Consider the following 23,737-nt stretch of genomic DNA (forward strand, 5'->3'; position numbering starts at 1 on the left):
TTAATATAATATTCCCTATTGGCATAACTAGATTCTTTAATATTTTTGATGTTATAATAATTTATGTCATTTTGTAAATTCCAGCGTTTATATGTTTTTTTTCTTCTGCTTTAGGCCACTCTACTATCCAATTCCTAAAATCTTCACTTATCTTTTATTATGACTTGTAATAGCCAGGATAGCCAAAATAAGCCTGTTCCCCATGAGAAGTTATTTATTATTTATAGTTAGTTGCAAAATCTTAGGGTAAAGGTCAATAACCCAAATTTATCTGGATCCTTAATCCGTTCATATATTTCCAAGATCAAAATCTTACTCAACTTCTTTGCTGTTTATTTCAAATTCTTTTGCTTCTTAAATTTGTAATCCTTCTTTTGTTCAGAGTTGAAGATAAATTCACCCAATGAAGATTTCTCAAACTTGTAATTCTGAGGATCTGTAGTAGCTTTAAGATAGTTAATAGATAGTTTCCAAAACTGATTAGAAAGTGGGATTTGTGAATTTAAGGTCCTTTAAAATGTTCTGTCACAGTTATAAGATATATGTAAATTCAGATCTGCAGAAAACCACTGTTCTGTGGTCTTCTGATGAGGAGCAGCTGTCTCAAGCACATGTGGGTGATCTCATCTTCCTCCAGAGAGGTTCCAAAGAACTGGTCTGCTCACTGGTTCTTGGTCTTTACCATGGTCATTGGCTCCACTTTTGCAGAGCTAGCTTCAATTTGCCATCCCTTCCCCAAAAGCCCTTTAAATTTATTTCTCTTCCTCTCTCTTCATTAAATAGACAGTTATTCTGCCGCCCCCATGCTCTTCCCCCAGCCTAGGAAAATTATCCTGATTGGTGGTGTGGAATGTATCTGCAAGTGGGAAGTGAAATATTTACTGTTGTCCCATATACTAAGGTTTATTTTAAATACAAATAGACCAAATCCATCAGATAGTTAGACCTCGCTCCAGCGTTTTGAATGCATCTTCTGCAGAAGATTTTAACAATATTTTCATGATCCACAAACTTAAAAGTATAGTTAGGTAAGTTGTCTATTCAGCTATGTCAGAAATATTCTGTTTCATGCTACTGCATGTGTAGTTCAAGGTAAAGAGAGGAAGTAGTTAGGGAGAAGCCCATGAGATACCAGTGTGAATCTTTATTGCAAGGTGGAGGGAGACAAATAGGTGCTTACTTGAGGGAATGTTGAGTAGATGGAGCAATACACTGGTTCAGAATTCTGCATTTTGCTATCCAACAGAATTTTGGGACAGTCTTGTCCTAATAGAAAAGCCTATTTGTGGCCTATAAGGAAAACCAATATAAGATGTTTTATCATTGGCATTTAGCGCCAGTGAGGCTGGCCAAGATGTATCCAAATTTAAATCCAAAATGTTGCAAATGCAAACAGAAACAAGGTACCTTCTTTCACTCATGGTGGTCATGTCCCGGAGCGAAAAGATATTGGATGAAGATACAGGAATGGCTGCAGGATTTAACTAAGTGTCAAATACAACTTAAACCGGAATTGTTTCTCCTGGGGATATTTTGGGCGAAATATAATAGAAAGATAAAATATTTGATGCTAAATATATTAACGGCAGCAAGGATTGCTTTTGCGCAGTATTGGAAGAAAGATCGTATACCACCAGAGGGATTAGTAATTCAAAAAATATTTGATTGCAAGGAAATGGACAAACTCACATTAGAGTTAAAGGGAAAGGATGACCCGGAATATTATGCGGTATGGGAAAAATGGTATGAATGGATAGATAATAGAAATAAGGAATGGAAATGTACATAAAGGAATATAACTTTTAGAAATAGAATGTATACAATGTATTGAATATTGATTCTAGTTGTATGAATGTCACAGATCTGTTAAAAATGTAACAGATATGTAAAGAGAAAAAGTGCAATAAAAAATAAATAAAGAAATAAAGAAAAGCCTATTATCTGTCCCTTGCATCAAGATTCCAGCTCAAGTCCCATTTACTCACTCTATTTACAGGGAAATCATTGTCAATGTCATATGTTTCTCATATGATACACAATTTGCCCATCAGAAAATACTTCCTTATTGCAGTGAAATGATCAGCCTTATTATAAGTAACTTTGTTTTGCTACCAGATTTGAGTTCTTAACGACAGCAGGCTTTCGGTTCTTGGCATTTCTCAGGTACTATGTGCAGCGTTGTGGAATTCCCCAGGGCTCCATTTTATCAACTCTGCTTTGCAACCTCTGCTATGGAGACATGGAGAATAAGTTACTGTGCAATGTGCAAAGGGACGGGTAAGGTGTTATTCTGCATATTAGCCGTTACCAAAGGACCAAACTCTCTTGTGCTAGAATCTTTATACAAGTTAAGTATCATTCATTACTTAGATAATAACATAAAGCCCAGCATAAACTCTTCCAATTAAGGACAAAAGGAGATGGAAGGATTACCCAGCATTATTTCCCCCTGCATGTCTGCCAAGCATATTGGAGATCAGAGCCCATACCTGCTCCAATTCTGTCTATCAAATTATAATCCAACAGATGTAAATTGAGAAACAGTAAGGCAAACTAGCCAACTTGAAACATAGGAAGACTCTACATAGGTTGAAGCTATAATGTTTCCTGTGTCACTGTGAAATCAAATTTATGCAAATCATATTGTGTCAATTGCATGATGTCACTAATTTGCCTCACTTGTGTTATGTAATGACACATGCCACTACTACCACCTCTCCAATAACCATATGTATCTGCATCAGAATGTAAACTATTTTCAAAGCTGCATTTCAAGCAGTCTCCAGGAATCTGACAAAAGTCTCTTTTGCTAGCACTTCATAAAAATAACGGCATTTCTGGCAAAATACTCCTTCCAGAATCCATTTCAGAATATGAAGGAATAAAAGGTTATCATCTTTTGCTATAAGCAATGCCAAACCAGATTCTCTGGTACACACATAAGAATGCAGAGTTTCTTTCTTCAAAAGCGCAGCATGAAATGAAATAAAAGACCAGCACTTGGTCAAGTCTTTCTGGATCAAGCAATAAGCACATCCTATATTTGTGTCTTTCTTACAAGTAAATATTGACATGTTACTCCAGGCCATTAAAACACATCGAGGGCATCTACTTTTGGCTATATGTGGACCACTGTATAAAGTTGTGCAAGAGCCAACAATGACTGTATCCTCTTCTCCCACTTTGACCCAAAACTAAATTATTTTGAGACTTTGGGGAGGGTGGCATTTTCCCTTCTATGCATGTGCTGGGATAAGCGTTCTTAATACAACCTTTCTTAGACGTGTGTAGAGTAAAAGTTTATCTGATTTGCTTGCAGTGTATCAGGATTTCTGGCAAAATTAAGATATTGGCAAGATATTTAGGAAGTTTTTTTATTATAGGTAATAATTATTATACTGCTGGCTAATGCTTGGATGAGAGGCTACCAGAAATTCTGAAGGCATAGCCTGAATTGAAAAGTCTGAAAACCATCTGGGAGAAAGGCAGTGAGAAAGCACTTTTGCTGCCAGGAAGATTATGTGGACACATACAATTTAAGCCACATTTGATCCAAGGATGTCTTTATTTTTATCTTTAGCTTGATGCTGAGGTCTGGCAGATGGTATGGAGAAGGTCTGCAAAAACCGAAGCATATCCTATTATCCTTACTTAAGTTGTCAGAAAAGCTTGAGTTAGGTTTTTTTTTTGCCCCAAATTATTCCTCTGCCCAGATTCAAGTCCAATCAGCTTCTCATCATATGGGAATTAAACACAGAAATTGGATTCATCCATCATTGTGATGGATGATGAGAAATTACAATCCTGGTTTTGTGTGTGTGTGCCAATTTTATGTATGGGTGAAAGGTTAATTTATAGCACTGGTACATTTTTTTATATTGCAGATTTGGATAATAGAATATGTAACAGTGATAATATGTATATTACCTTTACCTCAAGTAATTGAAAAATGAAGACTATGAGCAATGCATTCATTCTTTAAAATTTAAATGTACCCAAGACCAAGATATTAACTTTTTTTTAACATTACAGAGTACTGATGCGTTTAACGGATGATTTTCTGCTTGTTACACCTCATTTAGAACAAGCAAAAACATTTCTGAGGTATGACAATGAAATATACTATTTTTAATGATTGATTTAATCATCTATCCTTGAGTTTTAAGTTTTTGTGCACAAAGGAATGAAAACATTCCTACCTTGTCCTGTTCTACTCTTCTTTTTCCTACATGGATACGGCATTCCATAAAAGTGTAATTAAAATGCCTTCTTTTAAATATATGCTTTCTTTAGAATATATGCAGAGGAGACAAACTGAATGAAACTTTCAATAAAGTCCCATTGAGGTAGCAATGATATCCTTGAAAAGAATGGGTTATGATCCTGCTGGTACATTGATTCTAAACATAGCGATCAGTCCTTGCACCTTTCATGCTTAGCAAAACGAAAGTAGACTTTATAAAATAAGAGAGAAAACGAATAGAAGTGGTTAAATTCACATAACTGAAGAAAGGCTAACTGGGGGGGGGGCAGAGGAGGTTATAAAGTTCTTATATTTTAGGGTTATTGCTATCTTGCTTAAAATTAGTAATTCTAATATTTGACATCAAAACCTAACCTACCTCTGACCTACAGCAGCTTTCCCCAGCTATCGCCTCTAACAATATTAAAATTCTGGGGATGCATTTTGAATACAACAGGAAGATGCCATTTTTTGAGAGACTATATAGCTGACAACGTATTTGGAGGAATTTATCATATGTATATGTGCAGTTAATTATTGTAGTGGAGCACATGATGCATATATTTTCAGGTAGCAATTCAGAATATGTATTTTCATTTACTTAGGACTCTAGCCAAAGGCATTCCAGAGTATGGCTTTGTTATAAATCCCTCTAAGACTGTGGTGAATTTTCCGGTGGATGAAAATGTTCCAGGTTGCTTGGAGTTCAAACAATTACCAGCTCATTGTGTTATCCCATGGTGTGGATTATTAATTAATTCACAGACTCTTGAAATTTACTGTGATTACTCCAGGTATGTACTATTCAGGAATAGTCATTGCATTAATATTAAGACTGCATGCTTTAATCAGTGAGTATCTTTAAAACAAAGATTTAATGGCTGAATCAATGACGCAAAATTTAGTGGGCAAAGTTAAATTAAACAATGGCACATAGGTAAAGGGCATATTTGCTTATTCTCAAAAGCTGGTTGTGGCAAGTTAGTTAGAATAGGAAATATAAAATCATAATGGAAATAGTCAGTTGTGCATTTGACTTTTATTAAATTTAAAATCATTTAAAACCACATTATCCCCCCAAAATGTTTCCTAATACACAGATTAATCTATATAAATTAAGAAATAGATGATGAATCAACTAAAATAACTTGATAGCCTAAGTAATATACATTATTAGAAACAAAAAGTAAGCTTTCAAACATCTTCTATAACCTGAAATTGATTCATTCTGACTGATATAAAACTTAAATCCTTGCTGTGTTTGCAGATTAAATTTGGCTAGCACAAAAAATATCTTATCACATAGTCAATAAGAGTGCATTTTTTGATAAATAGACTAATTTGTGGAGAACTAATAATGGGATATTTCAGATTTCTGTGAAGGAATCATTTGAATTAATAGAGTTGACCATTCAGCAGGTTGCAAGATTTTATATTTTTTAATCTGAATTGCACCATCAAGATGATAACACTGATAGATAAGTTGTTTGAGCTGTAACAGTTTGAAGAGTGACTAGAAACCATATATAGGAATTTGTGCAATAAGAAGACGAGGCAGATAACCCAACAACAATCCTAAATTCAGGGAAACTCAAAGTGATCTCCATAAGTCCAGAACTATCTGTGTAATATTACAAATAATTAGCCAGTTCTCTTAAAGTTATAGCTTGCTATCAAAATGCTTAAGATACCTTCTAGTTTTGAAGAATCTAATGTTTCTCTACATGGCCATTATTTCAAATATCCATGTTTTGAATTTCGTAAAAGCCAAATATATTCTTGTAATAGGAAAAAAATTCTAATTAGCTATAATGATGCCTAAATTATATTGATCTTCTTTTCCACTTATCTTTTCACTGCAGTTATGCTTATACATCTATCAGGTCTAGCCTATCTTTCAACTCTACTAGAAAAGCTGGTGTGAACATGAGAAACAAATTGCTTGCAGTCTTGCAGCTAAAATGTCATCCTTTATTTATAGATTTACAGGTAAGAGAATACACAATTCAGGGATGCCTAAAAAGTGCATTATATGCACAGTGATCTCAAACATACCGTCAAATCTAGATATTTAGTGCTACCACAATCGACTTGAACCAGAAACTGATGTCATTCCAGTTATCTTGGCATCACTATATAAGATACTTTATATCCCTCAATCTACCATTTTGATTTTATTTGATTTAATGCCTATTTGTTTGCACTGGAGAAACATTTTATTATATCTCTTTCCTATTTTCCCTGCTCCAAATTTAGATCAATAGCCTTAGGACAGTATGCATTAATATTTACAAGATACTACTACTGCAGGCCTACAGGTAAGCATGGTAACTTTAAAGCCCTGTTAATTGCCATTGGAATGTGATGTGGGCTAGGAAGATGTCATACTACACTTCCTCAAAGTTGCTTTTGAATGTGCTGGGCTCTGGCCCTTTAATGCAGTGTTTTGAATACATCTAGCATAATAAACATTGCAATATATTACCATACTCTCCAAGAGGATCTGCATTATCTGGACAGCCTTCATTATTAACTTCCAGTATTGACCCATATTCCTCCTGATAATGCTTTCTAATGCTGCAGTTGTAATACAGATAGAATTGGCAGTTCTCGGATTTTTTTTTTAATGGTAATTACTGATATTATTGTCCATTCATCTGGAGATTGGGGAGATGCTTTAATGATTTATGAGTCCCACAAATAATACTTGCCTGTTCTTTAAGATAATATTATATAGTGATTTTTCTAAAAGGGATGAACTGCCTTTAGTTCCAGAGCTCCCAATTACTTGAAAGTACTTCCTATGTTTCCTCAAGTATATGCTCTTTAAAGTACACACTTACCTGTTTCCTACAACCATTTTTCCTTTGTCAATTTATCCCCCACCTCACACAAATAAACCACCAGTGGAACAGTTTTCATAGTGTCTGCTTCTTCCCCAAACTTTTACCTTTAACCTGGCCATCTATAAATAAGAGATTTAACTTTACAATTTCCTTTAGACCAAATCCTAGTAGTGATCTGTTCTCTGGAAAATATTTGAGCTGCCCCTTGTTCCTCTGATCCAGAGTTTTACTAGAAAATGCTTTTTCTTCTATGTCTGTGGTAACAGGTTTTTTTTTTTTTCAAATATTCACAAGAAATTTTCACCAAGAAATCTGCCAGTGCAAAAAAGCAAACTGTTGTAAAATAACTTAAGTGGACATGAGTTTGGTTTCATTACCTGGGAAATCTTTGAGTCTAAACAGATCAGTTTAGTTGGAAAAAAACAGGGGCAGTTAGAAAGGGATAGCAGCATGTAGTGATGGCAAAATACAGAAGGCCTCCTCAGAACTGCTATTGTGCAAGTTTCCCTGCACTTCATTGTGGGCAATGTAGGCATTTGGAGCTTTCTTGGTTAAGTAAATGTTATTAGGAATGCATCTGCATCATTCTTAGATCAAAACTGATGTCAGTTTATGTCAGTTCAAACAACTGAATATGCAGCTGCTCTCCACTCCCACTCCTCATGCCTTCTGCTGTCGAAAAGCAGAGGGTAAGCATGTAATTTATTAACTAGTTTTGCCTCTGGAACATTGTGTGTGGATAAAATCTGTCTGGGCTTTGACCTGCATCTTCCTGCCTTGCCCTTGCTTACTGCATTAGAATTCCCATCTTCACTTTCTTAAGTACTGATAAACATTTAATGACTTTACAATTGAACAAATCTTTTCTCTTGCAAGGGTTTATTCATTTTTTCCTCCCTCTCTCCCCTCTCTGCAAACATTTGCTTATCAGAATTATGGAACATACCCTTTGGTCAAGGCCAAATGGAAGGAGAAGTTTGGTGCTTTCTTCTCACTGTGTTGTGTTACTATTCAGTTCAAGAGTTTATGGAGAACAGTTCCCAAGCAGTAGGGAGTCCCTTAAGAGTCCGTATATGTGCTGGCCTTAAAGCCACCCCCTCACATGCAATTCTTTGACTTGATCCAGTACAAACTCCACCTCAGAATTCTAAATTCATTAAATCCCGGTACATATGAAACCCTTATAAGCAAGGAATATATGTGGCTTTTTTCATGCTAGATTTCATGCCTGTGTTCTCCAGCTCCCATTTCATCACCACATCAAAAATAACCCACGTTTCTTCCTGACGGTCATCTCTGATAGTGCTTCATGCTGCTTCTCTGTTCTAAAAGCTAAAAATGCAGGTAGGTGATCTTTTGAGCCCGATACCCTGTTTAAAATGGCTCCCCGGGCTGACTTTTTTTTTTTTGGTATGCCTTCTATTACCTAGTCAGTCCCTGTAATAATGTTGACAAGATTTCTGAAGTGGTTTGATATGGACTCCTTCCTGGGCCGAGAGAGATTGACTAGCCCAAGGTATTCTAGCTGACTTTGTGCCTAAAGTAGGTGTAGAACTTATAGTCTCCTAGTTTCTAAACCAATATCTTAACCACTACAGCAAAATAGCTCTTTTTTCCTTTTTTAAAAGCAAATTAAACTGCAAGTTGCATTATTGGAAGTTCCTATTCCCCTTTCCCTTCAAATAGCCTCTAAGAATACAGAGTGGGACTACAGCATTAAGAGAAGTGCAGTTAACTGGAGTCCTTAGTGCTCTCTAAGCTTGATTGCTTGCAGACATTTCATTGCCCAGCTAGGTAACCTTATCAAATATCAGTTAAGCCCTTTTTTTGTCTGCTGAAGTGATTGCTTCCTCTGTGAGGTGTACTTTGGCTTGGAAAGGAAGATCTCACTGGTTACTGCTGGATACAACAATGTATTTTGACATCAGCATATCGTGAGGAGTTAAATCTGCCATGTGTACTGTGGTCCCAATCATTCTCCCACAGGGGTGGCAACAGCATGGTTGTTATTATTTTTTGCTCCCCCCCCCCAGGTAAAATGAAATAACTGGCATCACATTCAAATGTCAGTCTGGTTGGTCCCTTCATTTGCTGCAATAAGAGTGCCAAAGTAGTAATGCTTTATAGAGAAACAGTTGTATAAAATCACAAAATACATTTATAAGTTTGGGGGATTTCTTTCTTTCTTTCTTTCTTTCTTTCTTTCTTTCTTTCTTTCTTTCTTTCTTTCTTTCTTTCTTTCTTTCTTTCTTTCTTTCTTTCTTTCTTTCTTTCTTTGTAACAGGTAGTTCAGTTCCACTTTCTTACAAAGCAGTCCAGTGGCTCTCCTATCATGCCTTCAGCACTAAATTGGCAAATCACAAGGTGATTTACAAGTGTCTTCTTGGACCTCTCAGGCAGTGTAAGTATTTCCTTCCTTTGATGTTCTTCATACTTTTTAGATGTTTTTAAGTGAATACATAGAGTGTGAATACATTTTATGTACAATATGATGATTAGTTTCATGATTGTGGACCTTAGATATCATCTTTCTGTAAGCCCTGTCAGATGTAGTTATTCTTTCCACATCATTTGAGGAGGGAGACTAGAATTAGTTTTATCGCCCTACCTACTGCAACTTCACTAACTAGCAGAACTGTGGCGACCATTCCTTGGTAGATTGTTTGGCTAACATAGGGGACAAGCAGAGGGTAACTCTTTATTCAGCCTCAATCTAGCTTAAGCTGCAAATAACAGGTTGCTTCTAACAACTGGTAGGCTGACATAAGCATTATATCTGCTTGTGCAAATCAGAAAATGTATCTGTCCACCTCAATAGAGTCTATATAAGCAGTGTAATCTCATCAACTGCTACTATGCTCTCAGAGTATTATCTCTATTTCCAATTGTGCTATTGAGTATAATATTATATATACCACTTCAATAAAAACCCTGTTAGCAATATACAAAAGGATTATTTTCTTATTTTAATTTTCAATTAAAAATGCAAACCTATGTCAAATTAATTCTAGTTACCATGTTAATTAGTATAAATTTTTAAGAAAATTTTATTTTTCCTTTAGTGAACATACAGAGAACTCTGTCCTAAGTTTCATTTATAAATGGAATGTTGGTACAATAATGAGATTTTTATGATCTAAAGTTAATATTACCTAGATGTTTTTTCTTTAACTGGGAGATGTTATCTGCATCATGACTGGCATTTTCCCTGCAATAAAAGTATGTGCATATGTGTTTTTTTAAATTATCAGTCCAAATCAATCCACTGCAAGAGGAAGGCCTCTTCTTGAAAGTTATAAACCATAATCAGCACACTTATTCAGGGCAGATAGGTAGAGAGGTGTTTTTTTGAAATCATAGTTTAAGGCCAAGTTCTCACAAGTGACTTCCGTGCCCAAGGGAGAACTAACACCTGGGCCTCCTGCTCCTAATCCAAAACCTTACATTACATCACAATGTCTTTTGAAATTAAATTTGAAAATGCAAAGGATTTGCAAGCTCTAAAAGTCAAGAAGCACCATGAAAAAATGGGACTAAAATTATAAACATATAGACCAAACTCATGGCAAGAGGTAGAACAGCCAGCCTTAGAATTGGCAATAAAGATATCAAAGTGGTGGATGACTTCCGCCTTTTAGGATCAATAATGAACGATAACGGAACAAGCAGTCGAGAAATATCCTCAAAAATTACGACTGCCACGCCATCTCCGCAGTCCAGTAGTTGCATTTTCAGCATTTAGCAACTGGCTTACATTTATGAGCAGTTGTAAAATCCATAGTCATTTGATTGTGTTTTGTGACGCTGACATTTTTGGGCAAAAAAGGGCCATTAGACTTGGGACCAAATACAGAATAACAATGTTGGAAGCGTCCTTGGAAGTCTTCTACCCTCCTACTCAAGAAGGAGACCCTCTACCATTCTGGTCAAATGGCTATACAAGCTCTTCTTAAAAACCTCCAGTGATGGAGCACCCACAACATTTGGAGGCAAGCCATTCAGTTACTAACTAACTTAGTAAATTGCTAAGTTATTCACTTAGCGACCAAGTGATTCTCTTAACCACAGGGGCTTGCTTAGCGACCATAGTAAAACTGCAACAATTTACGACCAAAATTACGTGCTCAATTGTGGTCATTAGTCAAGAACTATGTATACCTACAAAGATCAGAATTGAGTAAATCATGACATTCTCTGTGACACCCTATGGAAAATAAAGATGGACTTTGAAAAGGTGCAGGACATTTTTGAACTGTGGTTATTAGAGACGCCTCCTGAGAATACTGTGGAAAGTAATAGATCATCAAAAATGAGTTCTAATTCAAGGGACCAGACTAAAATTATCCTGCAAAGATCTAATTCTCTGGAGAAGGTTGTCATGGGAAAGGTAGAAGGGAAGAGAAGAAGAGGACGACCAGAAGACAGATAAGACTCATTCACAGCAGTAAGTAGAGCTTTTGGAAGACCTGAAAAGAACAAGTTAGGGATAGATCATCATGGAGATAATTTATCTATTTGGTCATGAAGAATTAACAACAATTTGGTGACGCATAACCAAAATTTAGCAGTCCTTTCATTTATACAGTACACACACACACGGTCCAAATCAGCTTCTTGAACAAACTGGCTCAAACCCAAAATTTAGCACATCATGCATTGATAGTTTCATTATGTGAATTGAAGCAAGCACAATGCAAAATAAATGGACTTTGCAACCAAGCGAGACACATGCTAAGCGTAATAACAACAGAATGAATGCATGGGTGAATGAATGAATGATATTGATTATTCTTAGCAGAGTTGAGCCATATGACTGTTGGAAATTTTTGTGATTTAATTCATTATTTTTTATTTTATTTTTTTATGAAATATTCAAACAAATTATTTCCAAAGATATCAATAGTTAGCCCTATAGAAGGAAGATGACTACAGATAGGTCTCGAGTTATGACCACAATTAAGCCCAAAATTTATATTGCTAAGTGAAACATTTGCTAAATGAGTTTGCCCCATTTTACAACTTTTCTTGCCACAATTAAGCCAATCATTGCATTTATTAAATTAGTAACATGGTTGTTAAGTGAATCTGGCTTCCCTATTGACTTGACTTGTCAGAAGGTCACAAAAGCTTGATCACATGACCCCAAGACATTGCAACCGTCATAAATATGAACCACTTGCCAAGCATCTGAATGTTGATCATGTGACCATGGGGAATGCTGTAAAGGTCGTAAGTGTGAAAAACGGTCATAAGTCACTTTTTTCAGTGCTGTTGTAACTTTGAACAGTCACTAAATTAATTGCTGTAAGTCGAGGACTACCTATATAGGACTTTTTCAGGACTTTTCTCTAAAGCCCAGGTACTTGATGATCTGGAACATTTGTTCAAAATAACTTGTTGGCCTAACTAAAGAAGTAATTGGTTAATCTTTCCTTGTAGGTAAATTACAGTTGACTCGCCAAATTCCAAAAACTACTATGCAACTGCTTATTGAAGTAATACAGCCGTCATTATATGAAGATTTCAAAGCCATTCTGGATTAGCTCTATAAAGCAACTTTCTTCTTCAAGTTTGCTTTCCACTTGCTTAATTGGTCTGCCCACTTGAGATTTTTTTTTTCTATCAAGGAGCTGGAATGTGTAATAAGTTTTTTTAAAAAAAACTTTGTCTTGCCTCTTCTAGTGAAACTTGCAATGTGTTTATTGGCGGTGAATTGTAAAATATTTGCCCCACCCTTTGGAAAGAAAGCTCGAAATGAATGTTCTTGATAAGTAATTCAAAGCAAGAACATTGCATGATATAGCACAAGGCTGTTAAACTCCCGGCCCGCGGACCAGATACGTCACGTGCTGGCCACCCCATGCCCAGTTTAGCGAAGGGGGGGAAAGTCCCGATATATCACATGACGCCGCCGTGAAGACATGAGTTTGACATCCCTGTATAGCATAACTGTCTGGCCCAAAAGGTTGTAGGCTTAATTTTGTGGATTACTGAAAGATTAAAACAATTTTGGCAACAGTTTTTACATCATCACAAAGTATGTTTTTCACAAAATAATTAAAAGTATATCTAATTGGAACTGGTGTTTTTTTTTCTTTAATAAAAAATTAATGTAATCTAAGTGTGAGCCAGCTGTCTCTTCTGGTGCCATGCCTAAAGTGTATGGTTGTCAAAAACTATATTCCATCCTCTAAATCTTGATCAGAATAATGCTAAATGTTACATAATGAGCAGTATCAAAACCAAGTTGCTTCCCTTAAATTCTGATGAATCACCCTGCTGGAGTGTGCTAGATAAATCTGAGATGAGGCTATGCACTCAAGCATACAGATTCAAGATTAAGCTGTAGTTTTATTGCTGACATTAAGACTACGTCAGCAAAATCATTATCCCCTTTCTTCGTACGCTGTTGACATAATAGGAAGCTCCGTTGCTAGGTTAACTGCTAAAGAAGTTGTAGAACTCTATTGGTGTTTACTGTACCATTCTTCATAACAAGTAGTCCCTAGGACTAAATAATCCATATCAAAGTAATTGATGTACTGTAGCTCTGGCTAGATTGCCATATAAAATTCAGCTCCAATTCATGCTCTTCTTTCCGCAAATAATAGATATGTTCCCTGGATATAAGGAAGCTAGTTTGGGCAAAGGTTCAGACTCTTAATTTTTGCCCAGTAAGTTAGATGGTTAACAAGGAGTATCATGACATCCATTTTTAATGGTCCTATAGTGAAAACAAGTAACAAAGAGCTTGATTTGAATTTACATTATTTCATTTGATTAACTTTCAGAAGGTTTTGAGTTTTGCTTCAATAGAAGATTCAAAACATTTGAATGGTATTTTTGTTTGGCGTTTGGGACAAAACTGTTTTTCTTCAATGTTTCATGTGTCCAACACAACTTTACCAAAAAGGGAAGCTTGCAAGATGGGTATTTCCATTCTCCCAAACTGCAGCACAAAAAGGGAACATGAAACCACACTAGTTCATTTGGCCCTGCCCAGAAAGTAGTTCACAAAAATTAACCCATCAGCCACTGATTCGTTTCTATCCAAGTGGTCATTTTAAGAACTGGCAGTGTATGAATATATTTACTTGATTATATATATATGTTTTCTCTTTCCTATCATTTTTATTATACTTTTTCTTTTGTAAATCTAGGGTTCGTCTTCTCAGTTAAAAACGGGGGGGAAATGTTTAAAACAATTCCTTGAAAACTTTTAGCATTACAGAATATAATACTGTATAAATGGTATTTATTTGAAATACTTTTACTACTTTCCCTAAGAATTCTACAGAGGTTTATATAGACAGTGTGTACTTAATTTTCATAGATTGCCTTAGTATACTTTTTCTCCGTGGATAATCTGAACTACTGGTTTACTATGGATCACTGGAATCGGCTGATAGAATCCCAGAGCATCAGTTGCCTTCGGTCCTTTCGCATGGATGCTTCTCCTTCTTTTTCTGCAATACTTCCTTAAAATGGCAAATGGTTCCAGTTGGAATAAATATGCATGGTAGGAGCACAAGCAAGGCACCAATGACTAAAACCCAGCGTGGATAAAATTTGGATTGTTTTGAAGGAAAGTCTTCCTGTGAGATAAACATACATTGCATAAAATTAAAACTGAATGTTAGTAGTACAAAGGGGGTCTACACAGAGCTTGACAATCCTTCAAAAGGATGAGTCTTGCTTTTCCTGCAAGGAGATCTTCGCTTATATTGTTTTTACCAAGACATGGAATAATAAATAGTAAGAGGCAACTTGCTCTTCAAATGTAGAAGGTATGCTACTCTTATTTTAGTGTGAGAAATGCACGCATACTTGCTATCCTAGCCCATATACAGAAGGTATTCTCAATTGGTATCTCATTAAAAAAAAGCACAGCCCCCAGCCAATGCAGGGCAAATATGTGACATATACCTTCATTACGCATTATTTCTTTATCAACTTCCGGACTATAATAATGATCTCAGAGCAGCTTACAAAAAACAACCCTAACTAAAAATTCCAGAAGGTAAACTATAATGAAAGCAACACAGCAAAGGAGAAATCTGTTGCCAATTTGATATACATATCTTGTAACTGTAGTTAGCCTTTCATCTACAGCTAACTTTCTAAATCTGAGTTGGCTGATTAATTTGAGGGGGTGCCCTTATGCAATACTATGGTGATGACTCAGTCCTTATTTTTGTGGCATAAAAATAATTGCTAGAAATTAAGTAAAAAGTTTAACATACATAGCTTGGATTCCATGCATTGTAGGTTGATGGCCGCTGAACGGCTACAAAGCTCAAAAGGACTGAAAGCATTAGCACAGGGCTGAAAAACTGCCAGGATGCTTTCCAGTAGAAATGTACTGGCCTTCCAGTCATCCATTCCACATCATCACAGAACCTGTGGCCAAATTGGTTTATAGTCACAATTCAATTCCAATGGAATGTCTGAATTTGCAATATAGCAATTTTATGTAATCACTGTTTATTTTGCAATAAGAGGGATGTAGTCATCTTTAGGCGCCTATTACAATGACATCACAAACTTAGTCTTGGATATACCTCCAAGTGTTTTAGTTACAAGATACCTTGATGGAAATCATTTTATACCAAACTGCAGTGAAGCCTGAACAATTGAATCTTAATGGCAGTCTTGCTTTTTTAATCAATGGTTGAAGGGGAAGGAGGGAAACCACTTCTCAAGAACCCTAGCAATGAATAGAGTGATGCATTTTACAAAGATGGGGTGCTCATGGCACATTTTCCTACAAGTAGATATAGATATGTGAGAATGGGTGTGCATATGTGTATATATTTTAAAAGCTTCATAGCTCTAACCAGGTGATGACCTGCATGAATTTAAATTCAGTTGTATTGCACATTAGATACAAATCTTCAAAACTAATGTTATTTAATTGCTCCTGGAGAAACTTGTCTTCTGTTAAGAGGAATCATGTTGCACATAATACAAATAAGGGAAATGTTGCTTAGTGCATTAATTTACAGAAGACTATAGACCATGGGTGTCAAACTTGCGTTTCATGACGCTTACCGCCTTCCTGGAGCTGGGAGGGGTTACTTGTACGTGACACATCCAGCTCACGAGCCACCACTTTGACACCCCTGCTATAGACAAAGGGAACTTAAAATATTACTCCCCACTGGCTGGAGTTGTCTGCCTTGAGCTTTGATGATGTCACTTCTTGACTAAAGTCTATTGACTGAGGGGCAAACAGAATTGCTAGAATGAAAAGCTGGGGTCTTAATTCACCGTAAGTGTGAAAATGTTTTGCTTTATTAAAATGATGAACAGTTAATTGCACTAGGTGGTTGCAAGACAACACCTTTACTTCAAATTCTTCCAGAGAGTCTTCTTTAACTAACCTTAAGAGAGCCATCTATTCTTAGCTTAAGCCTTTCCTTTGCATGATACTAATGATGATTTACCATACACCTGATCTGAATTTCACCAAGATCATGTATACAGACCTCTGAATACAATAAAAGTTTATTCAACTAAAATAAGTATAATCTTAGTAGAATGCTTTTGTTAAATATTTATTTACTAGATGTTTATCCTGCCTTTCATTTGGGAACTCAAGGTAAAATGCATAGCTCTTTTTGCTCCTACTTTCCCTAAAATTCTTATAAAGTTGGTTGGACTGAGAGAGGATGACTCAGTGAAGTTTTCTGGCTGAGGTCTTCCCACTCTTACATTCCATGCTGTCTCAGTTGAAGAACTTACTAAGAAGTGGACATACAAGAACCTCATTACCTTTTCAGTCCATAAACATGTACAATGCCGTACAGTTCAAATAAAGAAATGATCAGCAACGGTATGCTTCCTCCATAGCTATCAAACACTTCAATCCAGTAACTTCCTGATCGTGTAGTAAAAAGGAGACCCAACAAAAAGGAACTAAGGCATATAATACCTAATGAAGACAAAGTTTAGTAGTTGTGTGTGAATGAAAATGCAAAAAGAGAGCAATTTTGACTCAACCAGTTAAATATTCCCAAATTTTGCACATGGATAATACCAGATCTGTCAAACTTACTTCTCACTTTCATGGATATTGCTAATATTTCCCCAGATCCTGCCCTTCTCCACCCTCCCCAGATTTCTCCTAAATATTTAAGGACAGGAGTAAAGTTGGTTAAACATGGATGAGAGTTTCTGCTACTGATTTCACTTAGTGTTGTACTTTGCTCAGCAATAAAGGCAGACATCACAATGTACACAAAAATTTATCTTGCTATACATTGTGTAATTTATGAATATTAGCTTACCAAAAGCTTCTGCCTAAATGCATATGGGAGAGTTTGTGTGTGTGTGTGTCTACACCAGTGGTGGGTTGCCCCCAGTTCCGACCGGTTCGCAAGAACTGGTAGTAAAACTGGTGGAAGGCTCCACCCACTGACCCAGACGTCATCATAGGCGATCTGCACGCATGGGCACGATACGAACCAGTAGTAAAGGTAAGTAGAACCCACCCCTGGTCTACACACACACACCAGTTTGATGTATTTAAGGTATCAGTCTAGAAATCAGGAGCTCGCGAGTTTTACTCCTGCCTCAGGTACAAAGCCAGGAGGATAACCTTTGGCCAGTCATACCCTCTCAGACCTAGGAAGGAGGCAATGGCAAACCACTTCTGAAATGTTGCCAAGAAGACAGCAGAGACTAGTCCAGGCAGTTGCCAGGAATCAAGACTTAACTCAAAGACATGTATATGGTTTATATGTACAGTGGGGCAAAAAAGTATTTAGTCAGCCACCAATTGTGCAAGTTCTCCCACTTAAAAAGATGAGAGAGGCCTGTAATTGTCATCATAGGTAGACCTCAAAAATCCAGACAATCACATTGTCTGATTTGGAAAGAATTTATTTGCAAATTATGGTGGAAAATAAGTATTTGGTCTCCTACAAACAAGCAAGATTTCTGGCTCTCACAGACCTGTAACTTCTTCTTTAAGAGGCTCCTCTGTCCTCCACTCATTACCTGTATTAATGGCACCTGTTTGAACTTGTTATCAGTATAAAAGACACCTGTCCACAACCTTAAACAGTCACACTCCAAACTCCACTATGGTGAAGACCAAAGAGTTGTCAAAGGACACCAGAAACAAAATTGTAGACCTGCACCAGGCTAGGAAGACTGAATCTGCAATAGAGGCTGCAATCTGCAGCAGCTTGGTGTGAAGAAATCAACTGTGGGAGCAATAATTAGAAAATGGAAGACATACAAGACCACTGATAATCTCCCTGGGGCTTCACGCAAGATCTCACCCCGTGGGGTCAAAATGATCACAAGAATGGTGAGCAAAAATCCCAGAACCACACGGGGGGACCTAGTGAATGACCTGCAGAGAGCTGGGACCAACGTAACAAAGGCTACCATCAGTAACACACTATGCCACCAGAGACTCAGATCCTGCAGTGCCAGACGTGTCCCCCTGCTTAAGCCAGTACATGTCCAGGCCCGTCTGAAGTTTGCTAGAGAGCATTTGGATGATCCAGAAGAGGATTGGGAGAATGTCATATGGTCAGATGAAACCAAAGTAGAACTGTTTGGTAGAAACACAACTCGTCGTGTTTGGAGGAGAGAGAATGCTGAGTTGCATCCAAAGAACACCATACCTACTGTGAAGCATGGGGGTGGCAACATCATGCTTTGGGACTGTTTCTCTGCAAAGGGACCAGGATGACTGATCCGTGAACAGGACAGAATGAATGGGGCCATGTATCGTGAGATTTTGAGTGCAAACCTCCTTCCATCAGCAAGGGCATTGAAGATGAAACGTGGCTGGGTCTTTCAGCATGACAATGATCCCAAACACACCGCCCGGGCAACCAAGGAGTGGCTTTGTAAGAAGCATTTCAAGGTCCTGGAGTGGCCTAGCTGGTCTTCAGATCTCAACCCCATAGAAAACCTTTGGAGGGAGTTGAAAGTCCATGTTGCCCAGCGACAGCCCCAAAACATCACTGCTTTAGAGGAGATCTATATGGAGGAATGGGCCAACATACCAGCAATAGTGTGTGCCAACCTTGTGAAGACTTACAGAAAACGTTTGACCTCTGTCATTGCCAACAAAGGATATATAGCAGTAATTATTAAGTATTGAGATGAACTTTTGATATTGACCAAATATTTATTTTCCACCATAATTTGCAAATAAATTCTTTCCAAATCAGACAATGTGATTGTCTGGATTTGTTTTCTCATTTTGTCTCTCATAGTTGAGGTCTACCTATGATGACAATTACAGGCCCCTCTCATCTTTTTAAGTGGGAGAACTTGCACAATTGATGGCTGACTAAATACTTTTTTGCCCCACTGTATACTGTATATACTAAGGAGTAGAGCTTGAATCATGTACTTGTGGCTGCTATTTTAATATCACAGATCCACTCGTGGATGTTCCCGCTCTCTCCCCATGTCCACACTCACACATCCTAATGAAGTGGGGAAGGAAACTCTTACGGGGCAGTTGAAAGTGAACTTCCTTGGGAATGGCTTTGGTTGAACCCCTGTCACCCAAATGAGGTACCTGGAGAAGCAGTTTCAAAGGCCCATCCGTACTTTACTTGGACTACCTTGAAGCACTATAGTTAGGTAATCAGGTAAATATTCAATAGCACTGTCCGCAACTTTAAAAAAAAAGGAAAAAAAGTTGAAATTGAAACTCTTTTCAAAGGCAGTCTTACCACAAGAAACTTCTTTGCGTAAGTATTTTGACACAAGAGGAATTTCTATGAAAGGAGTTAAGATGCCCTGAATGAGTCCAAACATAGAAGACAGTCCCAGGCAGAAGAGCATGAGGAAAAACAGAATTGACCATATCTGGCTTCCAGGCATCCTTGTTACAGCTTCAGTGAATACAATAAAGGCCAGGCCAGGCCCAGAAGCACTCTGCAAAATTTCAAAATGGAATAGGCAATTAATCTGATCGGCCACACACATCTGTAAATGTTATTTTGCAAAGGCAAGTCTTGACTGGTTAATCAATGTGGACTAAAATTTAGCATCTCCATCTAGAAAATGAAAATCCAGGCATGGGCAAGGATATCTTCCCAGCAGCTAAAACCTGCGAAATGTGATTAATTTAAAATAGTTTTAAAAAGTGGAGGTTATTAGAGATACCAGTGTGGGGATATGTTTACTATTTTATTTTCCAGGAAATAAATAAGTAAACTAAGTAAATAAGTGAACTAAACTAAGTAAATAAAAAACCTTTAACAGAAATACATTTCACATGGTTGCTATGCCCCACCCTTCATTTTCAGTATGTCTAGCAAAGATGGCCATAGAACCATCACTATAAAAAGCGGGGTTGCATTACAGAGTATCATAAGAACCTTTGGAACAGATTTGCCTTTTTGAACACATCGTTTTAACTGGATAAAAAGAACGCTGTCTTTTAACTGTCCTGAATCTCATAACAATTAGTTTCATAAAATGAAAATTATTATGAAGAAAAAAAATTCCAATCCTGGCATTTGATTTTTTTAAAATCAATTTCTCATCATGTCACGTAGCCACTTTTCTCAAAGAAACAAATTGTATACATTTCTCTTTGAATATACAGAAGGAGAATGTGACTTTAAAATTACCCTCAACTAATTTGAAACAGAAAGCTATGTAAAAAAAGCTAGTCTGAAAACATTTCCCCTAACATACCAGTTTTCTCATTACACATTCTTCACAGGATGTTGCTTAAATAGAAAAACTATCCAGGTAAGCAGTCAATGAACATGAATTTAAGATATTTACGGCATAGGAATACTGGATGAAAATTCAAATCCAATGAATACATACCAGCATCAGTTTGATACAAAAGTCTTGAATGGAAACTAGCACCTAAAGGGAAATTGGTCAATTTGGTAGCAATACTTGGTCTGATCAAGCCTTTTCCATTGCTAAAGTGGCTCTCTGAATCTCACTGCTGGTGTACACTTCTCAATATGCTCTCAGTGCAGACAAAGCGGCTTAGGTAAAAGAGAGGGGGAAAATGATCCCAATACAGGTAATCCTCTACTTATGACCACAATTGAGCTGAAAATTTCTGTTGCTAAGTGAGACATTTGTTAAGTGCATTTTGCCCCATTTTATGACTTTTCTTGCCACGATTGTTAAGTGAATCATTGCAGTTGTTAAATTAGTCAAGTGGTTGTTAAGTGAATCTGGCTTCCCCGCTGACTTTGCTTGTCAGAAGGTTACAAAAAGGGGATCACATGACTCTGGAACGCTGCAACCGTCATAAATTTGAATCAGTCGCCAAGCGTCTGCACACATGACCATGGGGATGCTGCAATGGTCGGAAATGTGAAAAACTGTCGTAACTCACTTATTCAGTGCCATTGAAACTTTGAACAGTCACTAAATGAACTGTTGTAAGTCAAGGACTACGTGTACAAGGAATCCATAGCATTCTTTCATAGGAAAAAAGGACCTCTCAGTAATATGCTTACCGTACCTTATCAAGAAAATGTTGAAGATCACATTTTTGCAGCTTGAGAGCAGAAACTCTTGATGGGGCAGCTTGGAGCAGAGACTCGAGCCAGAGTGTATAGTTCTGTCTTGAAATGCTTTGTTTCATCAAATGAAATGTAGTTGTGAGTAATTCAATATTACTGTTGTGGAAATCCAAAAAGGTATGAATTATTTGCATTGCTACCATGTTTAGCAAGCCAACTTTTGCTCCTAATTGCTATCACTTTGAGTATTCACGCTTACATATAGCCAAATAGCATCACCCACATAGCATATATGTGGGCAACAGAAGACACTCCAAATATTGAATTACACATCGTGATTCCTTACCACTAGCCTAACTGCCTAAGGTTGATGAAATGGTGAATGGAAAGCAACACGTAACCCGTGTATTATAGGAAATAAAAAAAAAATCTAAGGGTAAAAATAGCAGAAGAAGCATAAAAGAGACACATGCAAAACTTTATTTACTTAGGAAACAGAAATAAAAGACAGAATAAATAAAAATAGAAGTAAGAGAATAAAATAATAGAAGATAAATAGATATGTGCCTTGAAAGCAGTACTTGTAAAAAAAATCTTGTTATTAAACAGTTAATATGAGTCAGTAATTCGATATGAATGCTGCTCACTGATCCCACTCACCCCAAAAAACGCAGTCAACACAGTTTTGGGCTGTCTATTTTCTAAATCCTGGGAAGTACAATAATTGCTTCCCGTTCCAGGCACACAAAAGTTTAAAAAGGTTTCACACACTGTAATAATTTCAGAACATCAGGTGATTAGAAAAGGGAGGGAGGGAGGGAGGGAGGGAGAGAGGGAGGAAGGAAGGAAGGAAGGAAGGAAGGAAGGAAGGAAGGAAGGAAGGAAGGAAGGAAGGAAGGAAGGAAGGAAGGAAGGAAGGAAGGAAATCTGATTATATTTAATTTTATAATAGTTCCATTTAGCTGAATATTTCCAGAAGAGAATGCTGAAAATTAATTTTTCATAGTCAAAATTTTATGTGAAGTGGAGGCAAAAATATCTTTGTTGAGTCAAAAAATGTTTCATGTGCCATATTTCCTGTCCTGGAACCAATTCTTTTGGAGTGGCCATTTCTTTTTAATGAAATGTGACTCTAGCATAGCTGTCCCATTCGCTTATGTAACAACCAAGTAGTGGTGAAATGTAAATTTTTTTGCTACTGGTTCTGTGGGCGTGGCTTGGTGAGTGTGGCTTGGGGGGGGTCATGTGGCTGGATGGGCGTGACTTTTTTAAAGCATTTTTTACTACTGGTTCAGGCAAATAGGTAGTAAAAAAATGCTTTAAAAAAGTAAAAAAAAGTTTAAAAAAGCTTCTGATGATCACAGCTGTGCCGTTTTAACATTTTAAGTTGTTGTTGTTAGTTGCGAAGTCGTGTCCGACCCATCGTGACCCCATGGACAGGCCTTGGACAAGCCATGAAGGCCATGGACAGGCTTTCCTGTCCTTTACCATCCCCTGGAGTCCATTTAAGCTCACGCCAACTGCTTCAGTGACTCCATCCAGCCACCTCATTTACTGCCGTCCCCTTCTTCTTTTGCCCTCAATCTTTCCTAGCATTAGGCTCTTCTTCAGTGAGTCCTTCCTTCTCATTAGGTGGCCAAAGTATTTGAGTTTCATCTTCAGGATCTGGCCTTCTAAAGAGCAGTCAGGGTTGATCTCCTCTAGGACTGACCAGTTTGATCGCCTTGCAGTCCAAGGGACTTGCAGGAGTCTTCTCCAGCACCATAGTTCAAAGGCCTCAATTCTTTGGCGCTCAGCCTTCCTTATAGTCCAACTTTCACAGCCATACATTGCAACTGGGAAAACCATAGCCTTGACTATACGCACTTTTGTTGGCAGGGTAATGTGTCTGCTTTTTAGTATGTTGTCTAGATTTGCCATAGGTTTCCTCCCCAGGATCAAGCGTCTTTTAATTTCTTGGTTGCAGTCCCCATCTGCGGTGATCTTGGAGCTCAGGAAAATAAAATCTGTCACTACTGCCATTTCTTCCCCATCTATTTGCCAGGAATTAAGAGGGCCGGATGCCATGATCTTAGTTTTTGTAATGTTGAGTTTCAAGCCAACTTTTGCACTCTCCTTCTTCACCGGCATCAAGAGGCTCTTTAGTTCCTCTTCGCTTTCTGCCATTAGAG

The 23,737-nt window shown here is 37.3% G+C and overlaps 2 protein-coding genes across 8 annotated transcripts in view; one reads left to right on the forward strand and one right to left on the reverse strand.

Moving 5' to 3' along the window:
* Nucleotides 1–13,168, forward strand: part of TERT (telomerase reverse transcriptase) — a 31,634-nt gene extending 18,466 nt beyond the window's left edge. The window contains exons 9-16 of one of the 4 annotated variants that reach the window (XM_034411818.2): nt 2,164–2,277; nt 4,033–4,104; nt 4,849–5,037; nt 6,106–6,232; nt 6,500–6,561; nt 8,309–8,433; nt 9,374–9,490; nt 12,529–13,168. In XM_034411818.2, the coding sequence (XP_034267709.2) occupies nt 2,164–2,277; nt 4,033–4,104; nt 4,849–5,037; nt 6,106–6,232; nt 6,500–6,561; nt 8,309–8,433; nt 9,374–9,490; nt 12,529–12,632 (910 nt within the window). In that variant the 3' untranslated portion in view covers nt 12,633–13,168. The remainder of the gene's footprint in view (nt 1–2,163; nt 2,278–4,032; nt 4,105–4,848; nt 5,038–6,105; nt 6,233–6,499; nt 6,562–8,308; nt 8,434–9,373; nt 9,491–12,528) is intronic. The other 3 variants (XR_004590381.2, XR_015733241.1, XM_034411819.2) reach the window with 3 other exon arrangements.
* A 1,159-nt stretch (nt 13,169–14,327) lies between these two features.
* The window catches only part of LOC117662411 (inactive sodium-dependent neutral amino acid transporter B(0)AT3-like), a 36,104-nt gene continuing 26,694 nt past the window's right edge, over nt 14,328–23,737 (reverse strand). For 3 of the 4 annotated variants that reach the window (XM_034411821.3, XM_034411822.3, XM_034411824.3), the window contains 5 exons: nt 21,566–21,722; nt 19,797–20,001; nt 16,864–17,023; nt 15,333–15,489; nt 14,328–14,684 (listed from right to left, as the gene is read on the reverse strand). In XM_034411821.3, coding sequence (XP_034267712.2) covers nt 14,511–14,684; nt 15,333–15,489; nt 16,864–17,023; nt 19,797–20,001; nt 21,566–21,722 — 853 coding nt within the window. In that variant the 3' untranslated portion in view covers nt 14,328–14,510. The remainder of the gene's footprint in view (nt 14,685–15,332; nt 15,490–16,863; nt 17,024–19,796; nt 20,002–21,565; nt 21,723–23,737) is intronic. The other variant, XM_034411826.3, reaches the window with a different exon arrangement.

This window comes from Pantherophis guttatus, chromosome 3 (assembly GCF_059756535.1).
Source record: "Pantherophis guttatus breed Tessera chromosome 3, ASM5975653v1, whole genome shotgun sequence".
Lineage (NCBI taxonomy): Eukaryota > Metazoa > Chordata > Lepidosauria > Squamata > Colubridae > Pantherophis > Pantherophis guttatus.